The sequence below is a fragment of the Perognathus longimembris genome, chromosome 10 (assembly GCF_023159225.1).
Source record: "Perognathus longimembris pacificus isolate PPM17 chromosome 10, ASM2315922v1, whole genome shotgun sequence".
Taxonomy (NCBI): Eukaryota; Metazoa; Chordata; class Mammalia; order Rodentia; family Heteromyidae; genus Perognathus; species Perognathus longimembris.
In genome coordinates, this window is record NC_063170.1 from 20,678,628 (window position 1) to 20,691,234 (window position 12,607).

At 52.0% G+C, this 12,607-nt stretch overlaps 1 protein-coding gene across 1 annotated transcript in view; it reads right to left on the reverse strand.

Moving 5' to 3' along the window:
• Positions 1 to 10,834: 10,834 nt before the first annotated feature.
• Positions 10,835 to 12,607, reverse strand: part of LOC125358415 (cholesteryl ester transfer protein) — a 19,952-nt gene continuing 18,179 nt past the window's right edge. The window contains exons 13-16 of the mRNA XM_048355537.1: positions 12,475 to 12,508; positions 12,086 to 12,158; positions 11,199 to 11,284; positions 10,835 to 11,082 (exon numbers count right to left, since the gene is read on the reverse strand). Coding sequence (XP_048211494.1) covers positions 11,008 to 11,082; positions 11,199 to 11,284; positions 12,086 to 12,158; positions 12,475 to 12,508 — 268 coding nt within the window. The 3' untranslated portion in view covers positions 10,835 to 11,007. The remainder of the gene's footprint in view (positions 11,083 to 11,198; positions 11,285 to 12,085; positions 12,159 to 12,474; positions 12,509 to 12,607) is intronic.

The following is a 12,607-nucleotide window of genomic DNA, read 5'->3' on the forward strand; positions in this document are numbered from 1 at the left end:
TTTTGGAGGCACAATCTCACTATGTAACCCTTGAATTTGTGATCCTCCTGCCTCAACCCCTAGAGAGCTAGGATTATAGGCATGCACCACTATGCCCAGCTCCTTTATGCTTTTACTCTCACATATGAAAAGGGATGTTTGGTGGAAGATAGTCCTTAGATCCTTTTGTTTGGAAGAACAAGAGACAAGAAGGAAGCCAAGTGCCAACAACAGTCAAGTCAATGATAGAAGAGCCACAAGGTGAAATACTAAGAAGCTGTTCAAGAGCTAGAGACACAGCTCAGAGGTAGAACACAAGCCTGGCAAAGAGGCCCTGGGTTCCATTCCTATCACCAACAAAAGGCAGATTATCTTGTTTTGAGATGGAAAGATTTACAAATTGCATTAAGAAAAAAACGTGAAGATGAGTGCTGACGCCTCATGCCTGTAATCCTACCTACTCCAGAGCCTGAGAGGTGGGCCAGCCTGGGCAGGAAAATCCATGAGACTCCTAACTCCAATTAACCAGCAAATGCCGGACGCAGAGCTGTGGCTCAAGCGGTAGAGTGCCAGCCTGGAGTTACCAAAGCTGAGGGACTGCATCCAGGCCCTGAGTTCAAGTTCCAATACTGACACAAGAGAAAAAAGTAAACGCTACACATAGTATACAATAAAAGGCGGATGTATGCAGATACGCAGGTGCATATGTACATGTGTATGTTTATAGTATGTTGGTAGAGGCCTACTTCGTCTCTTCGGAAGAACACCAAGTAACACAAGGACATTGGCTTTCTTGTAGATGGGAGAGAACACTTCCTTTTCATTATGTATCTTGTAATATATTTTTTATCTCCTTACTCGAGGGAACATTTAAATCTATCTATCTATCTATCTGGTTATGGGGCTTTGACTCAGGGCCTGAGCACTGTCCTTGGGCTCCTTTTACTCAAGGCTAGCGCTCTACCACTTGAGCTACAGTGCCACTTCTGGCTTTTTCTGTGATTAATTGGAGATAGTCTCACAGAGTTCCTAGCCCAGGCTGGCTTTGAACTGCAATCCTCAGACCTCAGCCTCCTGAGTTGCTAGGATTACAGGTGTGAGCCACTAGCTTAAGGGTTGGGTTTTTAAAAAAATATTATTTATTTACTTATTTTGAAACTATGCAACTCAAGCTAACCTCAACTCTGGATCCTCCTGTTCCAGCCCAGTGCTGAGATTACAGGCATGGACTACCACATCTGGCTTAATTTTCAAATGAGATACTGGATTTCATATTCTCTTAATGTGTGGATTCCATATTATTTCATTTAACGAATAAGATTTCCGTTTCTGTTTCTATGAGTCACTAAAACTAGGAATAGACACACGTAGAAGAAAACCTGAAGGGACATCTCACTGGTACAAAAGGGGCCTCTGAGGGTAAACTGTTTTCTCATCTGCCTCAAGTTCTCCTTTGCCACTCGCCAGCGAGGGACAGACCAGCCAGAGGGCTACTAAAACCTTCCTGGAGAAGCATTTCTAGAAGATTCCTGGGTGGCTCTGGGTTGGAGACACATCCCACTATGGCCAGGCTTGAAACAGGTAGGACGAATGAGTGGAATCACTCTCCTAGCCTCCTGTCCCCTCTCCCCTGGAGCTGGCTTCGTGACCTGCCTGGTCAGCTCGGGTGAGAAGAGGAGTCTGGGGTCAGGGTGTCCAGCAGAGCTTGACTCCCCACTGGCACCCTCAGGTCCACCTAGAGGTGGAGACCACTGTGCTGCCCTAACGAGCAAAGCGAAGACGACTCTGAGGCTACCAGCAGCCCAGAACCCAGGAAACCCCACACACGTTTGGTTGGCCATGCTGTTGTTTTGTTGTCAATGGGTACTGTGGTTCCCCACCTCTGCCTGGGTTTATGTACAGCCAATGGCTCTCCTCCCTGTACCTGCTTTGCTTTTGGTTTTGCTGAAGTAGAAGTGTAGAGACTTTTAGGCCACCAATGAACATGCAAGAGAATAGGCCCAGAGCCGGGAATGTGGCTTAGTGGTAACATGCATGAAGCCCTGGGTTCGATTCCTCAGTACCATATACACAGAAAAAACCAAAAGTGGTGCTGTGACTCAAATGGTAGAGTGCTAGCCTTGAGCAAAAGAAGCTCAGGGACAGTGCCCAGGCCCTGAGTTCAAGCCCCAGAAATTGCAAAAAAAATTAAAATAAAAAAACAACAACACAACTAGGCCCAGCAAAGAAACAGAAATTTGCATCCTGTGAACACCTAACCAAAGGTTCTTTTGTTCTAGGCCTAGGAACTGACTAGGGCAGTGTCTCTCCCCTGCCTGCAGTGTTTCTGTAGCGCATGCACTCATATTCATTTCTTAGTCCTTAATCCAATCTATCCAATGGCGATGGTGTACTACATGAGGTAACAAAGTAACACAAAGCAGGTGGATTGCAATGACAGAAATGTTCTGCAAAGCAGAAAGCTGGAGTGTAGGTGTTGGTGGGGCAGAGCCAGGCTCCCTCTGAGGACTGAGGGCAGTGCGAAGGCCGGTCATCACCTCCCAGGTCTCTCAGCTTGTGGCTGCATCACTCTAACCTTCGCCTCTGACACATGGCTGCCTATTTCTGCTAGATCTTGCTGATTGACACTGGGACACCAGAGTACACACACCAGCTCGATGTGCCAAGTAAGGTCACAGTGCCTGGGTATGCTGCCACTCAGTTACTTGGCCTAGGCACATGGCTAAGAAAACTGTGAAAGTCACGAACTTTGCTTGTCTTACCCATCGAGGACCCAAGGGTCCTTACCCTCTTGGGCGTACTTTAAAGTTGACCAAGTGCTAGACCTACTGCATTCATTTAGCCTATAGAATGGACTTAGAAGAATCTATTGTGCCCATTTTATAGATGGGCAACCAAGGTCCCAAGAGATGAAGTGGCTTGTTCCCAGCAAATGTAAAGTGCTGAGGGTTGCCATCTGTCCCCTTCCCAGGACAGGTGCCATGTATGCACATGTCAAATTGTCAGCAGCCCCTCCCATCCATCCCCCCCACAGAAGAGCAAGGCCAGAGATTTATTATTTATTTTTGCCATGCTGGGGCTTGAACACAGGGCTTCGCACATGCTTGGCAAGTGCTCTACCACTTGAGCCACACGCTAACCCAGGACCCAAGCAAGCTATGAAGTGATTGGAAAGCCAGCTAGCGACTGGCTAGGGTATGTCCCACCTTCTGCTGTCACCAGCTTCTAGACTCTGGGAACTACTTTTTCAAACTGCCCTTTATGTGTTAAGAACCCTCAACCTTGCCGGGTGCCAGTGGCTCCACATCTGTAATACTAGCTAGTGAGGAGGCTGAGACCTAGAGGATCAAGGTTTGAAGCCAGTTGGGGTAAAAAAGTATATGGGATTTTATCTCCAATTAACCAGCAAAATACCAGACTGGGGGGAGGGGTATGGTTCAAGTGGTAGAGTACCAGCCTTGAGCAAAACAAAACAACGCAAGCAAACATGAATTCAAACACTGAATTCGAGCCCTGATCCCAGCATGTGCACCCACATACACACAAACCTTCCACCTTTAAAAAAGGAAACAAGATCACAAAGGTATAAAACGCATGCAAACAGTGCCAAGGTTAGGGTCTCTCCTAAACTCGGTAAATTTGGAACTATTTCTGTGGAGATTTGTTATATCTGCCTTTGTTTTTCTGTTGTTGTTGTTGGTTTTTTTTTGGGGGGGGGGTGCTGGTCCTGAGGCTTGAACTCAGGGCCTGGGTACTATTGTTCCTGAGCTTTTTGACTCAAGGCTAGAACTCTACCACTTGAGTCACAGCTTCACTTCCAGCCTTTTTGGTAGTTTGTTGGAAGTAAGAGTCTCATGGACTTTCCTGCTCAGGCTGGCTTTGAACAGTAATCCTCCGATCTCAGCCCCCTGAGTAGCTGGGATTACAGGTGTGAGCCACCAGTGCAGGGCAGATAGCTGCCATTTTTAAACAACAATGACTGCTAGAGCAGGAGCTGGGCGACCTGGGCCCCAAGAGTGCTAAAGCAAAGCCCCAGCATGTAAGTGCCTAGGGTGAGACCTAAGTCTATCATCCACTAACCTATAGGTTTGAACATTTTTTCTAATAGAAAGGGGTTTGATGCTTTAAAAAGAAAAGGTCTGAATGGTGCATAAAGGAGAGTGCAACTTCTGCAATCCCTTATGAAAGTTAAAAAGAAAAAAGGTGAGCCAAGGTGGCTCCACAGGTGTGGCGGCTGGAGTGGGGAGCCTGGCCCGTGCCCCACCCTGGGTGACCCTGGTCCATCATCCCGGGTGCCTCCTGCGCAGGCCCTCTGCCGTCCCCTCCTCCCTCTCCGCGAGGAGTTCGAACCCAGACCGCGAGCGCGGGGCACTCACCAGCGGGGCTCCGGCTTCATCGCGCTGCACTCGCGCTCCCGAAACTGAAAGCTGAGCGCGCGCGGCTGGCTGGCAGGGCTGCGGGAGGAGCCGGGAACCCGGACCGGTGCCGCTGCCGGGAAGTCACGTGGGTTCAAGGCAGTCGCCCGCGGGCGGCCGGGCACGGACTCGATCCTAGGTGCCCCGGGGCGCGCGGGACGGGGGAGGGTGGGGGGGGGCAGCGCGGGATGAGGGGCCCGCAGGGGCGCCCCCCCCCCGGCTGCTGGTGCAGGATTTGGGGGAGGTAGGTCAGGGGCCGCCTGGCTCGCCCTGGGGGGGCCACCCCAGGAGCAAAGCAGGGAAGAGAAGGACAGAGGTCTCATCACTGAGCTCAGCAAGCTAACCCTGGGTGAGTGAGTACATGCCAGTACTGAGGCTCAAACTCAAGGCCTTGAGATCTCCCTTAGGTTTTTTTTTTTCCAGTCCTGGGGCTTGAACTCAGGGCCTGAGCACTGTTCCTGGCTTCTTTTTGCTCAAGGCTAGCACTCTGCCACTTGAGCCACAGCGCCACTTCTGGCTTTTTCTATGTGTGTGTGGTGCTAAGGAATCGAACCTGGGGCTTCATGTATGCAAGGCAAGCACTCTTCCACTAGGCCATATTCCCAGGCTTCCGTTAGATTTTTTGCTCCAAGGCTAGTGCTCTACCACTTGAGCTACAACTCCACCTTCTGGCTTTTTGCTGGTTAATTGAAGATTAGAGTCTTATGGACTTTCCTGCCCAGGTGGCTTCAAACAAGCCATGATCCTCAGATCTCAGCCTCAGGAGTAGCTAGGATTATGGGCGTGGGTCACCGCACCCTGCTAGGGTGCTGTCCAGAGGTCTCTCTTCCAATCTTCCAAGTCACCCTAAGAAAGAGGCAAGCAGGGAGGAGGGAGGGGAGACACCTCACAGTCACACAGGACGCACCAGCAGAGACCAGGAGGCATGGGAAGAGAGGACAGGGAGGCAGAAGGACACAGAGGTCGAGGGGAGGGGACTGGAGGGGCAGGAAGAAGGAGGGTGAGTCAGGGGCAGTTGGGAAAGACCTCCTACTCAATTGCTCATTCAGAACTTTCCTCCTGCATCCTCTGCCTGTTTTGGCCTGTGGAGGCGTCCTCATCCTGGGGGTGGCTCTGCCCGCTAGGAACCCCCCAGAGGAACCTCCAGAAGGAAAGCAGCTTCCACAGCCAGACTTCTGCTCCCTTGCTTCCAGGCCAAGGATGGCCTGCAAGGAGGGGCTGCAAGGGAGAAGTGGGCCGTACCGACTGTACCTCACATCCCAGGTTCAAGTCCTCCCTGTGGACTGGGTTGGATTGGGAGAGTCCCAGGCTCCACACACACCTCTGAGAGTATCTGGAAGGGCCTGTCTAGAGAACTAAAACTCTGAGGGCGGCTCTGCTTCCATCTTAATCAACGGATTCAGAGAAAGATGGCACATTCCTGGCTCCACACTCCCGAGAGGCCTGGTGGGAGGAAGCAGATCCTTGGTGCGCTTCCAGGGGGCTGTGTCTGGCTCTGCCTATTCTAGTATGCCTCTCCTTCCTCTGCTCCCTGTCTGTGGTGAGGTGAAGAAAGTTCTCCACCATACACCATGATGTCCAGCTAAGTGTGTGGGGCCAACCATGCCTGCTCCCCCCCCCAAACCCTGGGCCAAAATAACTACCTCCTCCCTTTACATTGTTACTGTCAGGTGTTTTGGTCACAGCAACCCCCAAAGAAGCCATCACTTTAACTGGATGCTATGGCACATTGGCCAGATGTCTCCAAGGCTGTCATGCCAGCGGTAAGATGGGTATGAGGACAATATTTCCTCTCCATAGTCTGGCCAGAGAATTTGAGGACCTGAAGTTGGGGCTCACGCAATCTGTGCTGGATGCCTAAAAGCTATCCCCCCTCCTTTTTCGTTATGCTGATAGGTCCTGGGGCTTGAACTCAGGGCCTAGGTGCTGTTCTTGAGCTTTTGTGCTCAAGGCTAGCACTCTACCACTTGTGTCACAACACCACTTCCACTCTTTTGATGTTTCATTGGCAATAAGAGTATTGTGAACTTTTCAGCCTGGGCTGGATTCAAACCTTGATCCTCAGATCCCAGCCTCTTGAGTAGCTAGGATTTTTGGCATGAGCCACCAGTGCCCAGCCACCTTTATATTTTTTGTCTTCTTCTGCAGGTCTCATGATATCTAGGAGTGGGAACGGTACCCATCTTGCACTTGCTGTGTAACTCTTAGGATGGCCCTGTTCTTTCCTGGCCTCAGTTTCCTCATCTATCAGATGGCAGATTCCCACCCCACCCCGAGTCATGGATGGATCATGGCATGAAATGGGGACTCTTGGCTATATGCCTGGGGCAGGGGGAACTGGGTTCTGTCTCAGGGTTTTATTCGATATTCATTGAACACCTCTGTGTGATTGGCTACACAAAGTCCACAGTGGGTGGATGGACACTGGACAAATAGGTGTAGTCTAGACAGACAAATGCAGACCGCATGATCCTAAATAGCCCTGTGAGGAAGGCAGGATCAAAGTTACCATCACTTCAGGCAGATAAAGAACTAAGGTCCAGAGAGGTCAAGTAGGTTACTGGGGATGGAGTGGGGAGGGGAGGGTGTGTGTGTGGGGGGGGGGGTCACACAGTAATCAGAAGCAGAGTCTTGAATCCACTGTTGGTTCTGAAGTGCCAGACTTTGAAGTCAGGTCCCACTTTACCACGTGAACCCCACTTTACCATGTGAACCTGAGATAAGCAGGCCCTGTGAGCAGACCCAGGACAAGCCCATTAGGGCCCAGTCGGTCTAGAACTCTAACCGCTGGGAATGCTTAACTCTGACTGCCCCCGGAGTGCCTCGAGCCCTGAGCCGATCAGATTTGTACCTGTGTCCTAATCTTGCTTGCTTGAACACCTGATTGTTGTAACTTTGTTTTTTGCCTTTATAAGCCCTGTGTAATCGTAGCTCAGGGCTTCCTCCTAACCTCCGCTGTGTCGGTGGGTAGGATGAGGCCCGAGTTGCAGCTTGCTTGAATAAAGCCTTGCCTTGCTTTTGCATTTCGGAACGTCTGAGCCTCGGTGGCCTTCTTGTGCGAGAGGTCACGAGACGACCTGGCACAACAGTTCTACCACCATGGTGAGAGCGGGCCTACCAAGAAGGATTCTGGGAGAGCTACTGCCCCAGACTGTTCTAGATGCTGCTGCTCCCCGTATGCAGCCTGGCCTGTGGCCCCACAGTCCCCATCTTTTAGCATAAGGTATGCAGCTTTCCGCTGGTTTGAATGGCCTGCCCATCTGTTGCAGAAAGGCCCCTGTGCTAGTGTAGGAGAGCCAGCTCATGGACAAGTGTTCCTTGGGTGGCAGCAGACAATGGTGAATTGTAACTGTACCAGGCCTTTCTCAAAAGCCACAATCCCGGGTCAGCAGCCAGCATCATGTACCCAGTTGCTTGTCTTAATGGCTCAGTTTGTCTTACAGACTTTGAAATATGTGCTACAGTCACCTGAGAAGCCAAGTGGCCCCCACACTTTGTTTGCCTGAGCCCTGGTCCCAGGCCCCTAGAATCCAAGGCTAGCAGCTCAGGTTGCAGGAGTGCTTCCTGGGTGGGCCCTGGCCTGAGGAAGTCTTCCTGTTCCATGGGGGAAGCAGTGGGCTCTGACCACATCCTTCTCCCTCCAGGTAACAGATTGGAACAGGCCAGTGCCCCAGCCAGGTCAACACTCCCAGGTCACTTGGGTTTGGCCTAGAATGGTATTTCTGGGCTTGCTCAGTTTCTTGAGCAGGGTGTGGGAGAGCCTGTTCTGGCAAACTCTTGCCACGTGGGGACTCCACAGCTCCTTTTGCCTCGTGCACTCATGGTGAGTGCTCAGACCTGGAGACCCACCCTCTGAGGATGGGGAAGGAGGCTGGGAGAGGAACATACCTTCCCTTCTGGAATGGAGAGGAGGTCTTGGTAAAGATTTCTGTTTTTAAGGATGGAACTGTGTGGGGCTGCCCAGTTCTCAGGCTGCTGTTGTTCTGGGATCTGGTCTGGGATCTTCCCACGCCCCTCAAGGGTTCACTGTGGCTTCCACCTACTGGACTCCTACTGTCTCCACCCTGGATGGAAGGTGATAGTGCAATGTCTGGACTTCCGTGTGGGGCAGGTTGGGCTTTTCCTGCCTAGGGCCCTTTAAGATCCCCCCCCTCCCTCCCCAGGCTCCCTGAGAGTCACATCTCTGGACTCTGAGAAATGGATGGGAGGCTTTAGAAGGAACACTCCAGAAGATACTGTGTGCTAGGTTAGCACTCTACCACTTAAGCCACACCCCCAACCCTTTTGTTTTTATTTTGATTTTGAAACAGGAGTCTGGCCAACCCTGTCTGGGCTGGCCTGGAACTCTTGAGCTGCCAGCTCTGCCTTCCAGCTGTGACTACAGGTGTGTGCCACCATGCCCAGCCCCCTGCAGGTCTTTTTATACCTGAAGGGCCATCCACCTGTTGACTGCCCCCTCCAGCTTGCCTCCTGGCAATGTGAAAACAAGAGTCAGGTCCTTCCACAGGGTGGACGCCACCTGCTGCTCTTGCCTTATCTCTCAGTAAGCTTTTCTTCTTTGCTGTCTGGGCGACACTGGTCTCCTGGACCTTTCTTGAGTCTATTAAAATTCTCTCTACCCCAGGGACTTTGCACCAGAAAACTAGTGATCAAATTTCAAGATGTTTGGGGAGACAGGTTAGAGCATTATGCCTTTTCTCCCTTCCCATTTGGCTGCTGTGTCCAGAAGACTTTTCTTCCCATACCTAGAGAAAAAGTTCCAAGCTTGAGAATGAAGGGAACAGCTTGCTGTGCAGTGGCCGGGGATAGGAAGGGAAGGTGGAGTGGACATGTGCTCAGAAGACTTTTCTCTTCTGCATTCAAGTCTGATTCCTTTGCCTTATTCATTTTTTTGTTGCCAGTACTGGGGCTTGAACTCACAGCTACCTGGATGCTGTCAGCCTTTTCTGCTCAAGGCTAGTGCTCTACCACTTGAGCCACACCCCTACTTCTAGCTTTTTCTTTTTTGCCAGAACTGGAACTTGAACTCGCCTTGAGCTTCTTTTTGCTCAAGGCTAGCGCTCTACCACTTGAGCTACAGCCCCACTTCCAGCTTTTTCTATTTATGTGGTACTAAGGAATCGAACTCAGGGTTTCATGCATGCTGGTCAAGCACTCTACTACTAAGCCACATTCCCAGCCCCCAGCTTTTTCTTTTAGTAGTTAATTGGAGTTAACTGGAGTAATTAATTGGAGTCTCATGGACTTTCCTGCCTGGGCTGGCTTTGAACTGTGATCCTCAGATCTTAGCAGTCTGAGTAGGTAGGATTACTGGCATGAGCCACCAGCCACTGTCTTTATTCACCTCTTTAGAGGATTCCTCCTTCTCCTTAGGAAGAAATCAGACCTGAGATCCCCTCGCCATAAAGCCCCATTACTTTTTGTCCAGCACTAGGACAGGGGATAAATCAGGCTCTTGCTTTGGGCTCCAGCTAGAAACTAGTCAGAGAAGAAACCCATCCTTTGACTGTGTGTGTGTGTGTGTGTGTGTGTGTGTGTGTATGTGTGTGTATGTGTGTGTGTGTGTGTGTGTGTGTGTGTGTGTGTGTGTGTAGATAGGATGGAAGGCCCCAGGGGCTGTGAGGGAGGGGAGAGAGGGGTCTGGAAGTGCTCTTTGCTGCCTGGGAGGTGACCTCATGATGTAGCCTGACCAATGCTTCACCAGTGTCTTGCCCAGCTGCTGTCCCTCAGAGGCCCAGGCCTGCGGGGTGAAGGGCCCGAGGGTGCACATGCGCTGTGTGAACAGGAAAGGAGTCACTGGAGGGCAGGTAAGACTGGCCTGGGCCCAGTCCCGGAAGGGTGAGAAGCTTTCCAGGGCTGTGGGGGGGGGCACCTGCCAGGGAGGGGCTGGTCAGGAGCAAGCAGCCAAGGGACAGCACTGGGGTGACAGGGACAGCGGGTCTGGAGGAGATGGTGGTAAGGGATGTGCATTCCTGATAGGGAGAGCGAGGGCTTCTCCTCCGAGCAAGAGGGGCTCAGAAGGGTTGGGAACAGCTGCACGGGAAGGGCTGGATAGAGGATGAACCACCAGGGCTGGATTACCAGATGTGTCCAGCCATGGGCCAGGTGAGACGGGCCCTCCTGTGCCCTTCCCTGAGGATGGAAGTGGTCATCTATGGAAGTGGCCTCCAGGCTCCCAGAATGGGTTTGTTTTTTTTTTTTTGCTCTGCTTTTGTTTCTGTTTTATTTTGCCTGTCCTGGGGCATGAACTCGGCCTGGGAGCTGTCCCTGAGCTTTTGTGCTCAAGGCTAGCACTCCAAAACTTGAGCCACAGCTTCACTTCTGGTCTTTTGTGGTTCATTAAAGATAAGAGTCTCACAGACTTTCCTGCCCAGGCTGGCTTCCAATTCCAATCCTCAGATCTCAGTCTCCTGAGTGTGATTACAGGCATGGACCACCAGTGTTGGACTACATGACAGAGTGTTTTAATTTCAGTGAGGCTTCAGGGTTAGAGGGTAGGCTTGTCTCCTTGCATTCTCTCTGACCCCACCACAATGGATGGGCATGCCAGGGTCTCTCTGTGAGTCAGCTTCGGGCCTCCTGCTTCCAGATACCACTGCCTCTTTGGAGCCTCTTAGCTCAAGGTCTGCAGGAAGTCCACCAGCAGGTGCTCCGGGAAGCCAAAGTCCATCTGCAGCAGCAGAAAGCCCTAGAAGGAGATGCGCGAGCAAGGGGATAAAGGGTGTGGATCCCAGGCAGCCAGCCACTGCAGAGCTGTGTAGGGCTCTTACCGGGAGATGGGGCAGGGCGGGGGCTTGTACTCACATCCCCGGTGATGATCTCAGGGTGGATGATGTCAAAAAGATCCAGGCCTTTGCTGTTTATAAGAGCTGTAAAGACCACCTCAAACCCTGGGGCAGGGAAGGGGCTCTAGTCAGACTCATGTGGGGAGCAGGGCCAGCGGGTCCCTTTGTTCCACGGTTCTGTATGCCTCTCTGGGCACATGTCTCCAGCAGACTGAATCTGCCTTGCTCAGAAGAGTACTTGAGAGTAACTGTCTCACCAGGTATGCCGGAGGTCACTCCTCAGCCCCTCCAGAGCTCCTCAGAGTGTGCACCTTACACAGGGGGGTCCTCCCTGTGAAACCCCTAAAGTCCATCCTCATAGCTTTAGCTTCATGGCACAGATAGGGGAAACTCAGCCAGGCTAAGTCCAGTATCTATTCCTTCCAGATCTACCAAAGCCACGTGGACAAGCAGGTAGTGAAATGAAGGCCCGCCCGGTGGGCTCAGTGGGCCCAGCAGGGCCTTGTCCCAAAGCCCCTCGCCCTCCCACCTCTGAGTTAAGAGTTGCTGCAAATGGACAGCTTTCCTACAATGTCAAAGGGCACAAGCGGTTCAGGGATCAGCAAACCCCAGTTCCTCATTTTACACAAGGAGAAGCTGGGCCTTGGGTCTTACCCTCCTAGCCCCATCCAGTTGTCAGTAGGTAGAGTGGGTAGAGCTGCCCAATGGGGTGGCAGGTGAAGTAGGATCGTGGGGCTGTGCACCTGGCTAACCACGAGCGTGCATTGCTGCCATCAGAGACAAGGGGCTAAGACCTGAGACAAGGGACTCGAAGCCCTTGGAGCTCTGCCTAGGAGGGGCTGTCGAGGAGGTGGGGACCATGTGGAACCACAGCCCTCTCCCCAAGCCCTCCTTCTGTCCACTTACGAGACATGACCTCAGGGATCCACACTGTAGTGACCATCGACTCTATGAAGCTCCGCACAGACTCAGAGCTGCCCTGTCAATCAGAAGCCCAAGTGAGTGCTCCCTGGGGGTCACTGAAGCGATGGCTGGGATCAGAGCTAGCCATGCAGCCTTGATGAGCAGTGACCGTGCGGCACCCTGCCAAGAACGCTCCTGTCTCTGCAATCCAAACCACCCTGGCCCACGTCTGCACCATGGTGGCTCTCACAGGCTCAGCCCCGCCGGGAGCTAAGCAAGGGATCGCCTTGTCTAACTTCTTTTGATCCCTTTCCTAATTTCCTTCAGGACTCACTGCCTTCTTTCTTTAAGGCATGAGGTCCCACTGGGCCTATTTCTCCCTGGCCACCTACCTCAGCCATGCTGGAAGCAGTGGTTGGTTTAACCCTGAAATGAGATGAGATGAGAAGAGATGAGATGAGAATCAGCACCTGTAATGACCCCTCACCTCCCAGGAAAGACATGAGAGGATTCTTTTATCTTGCT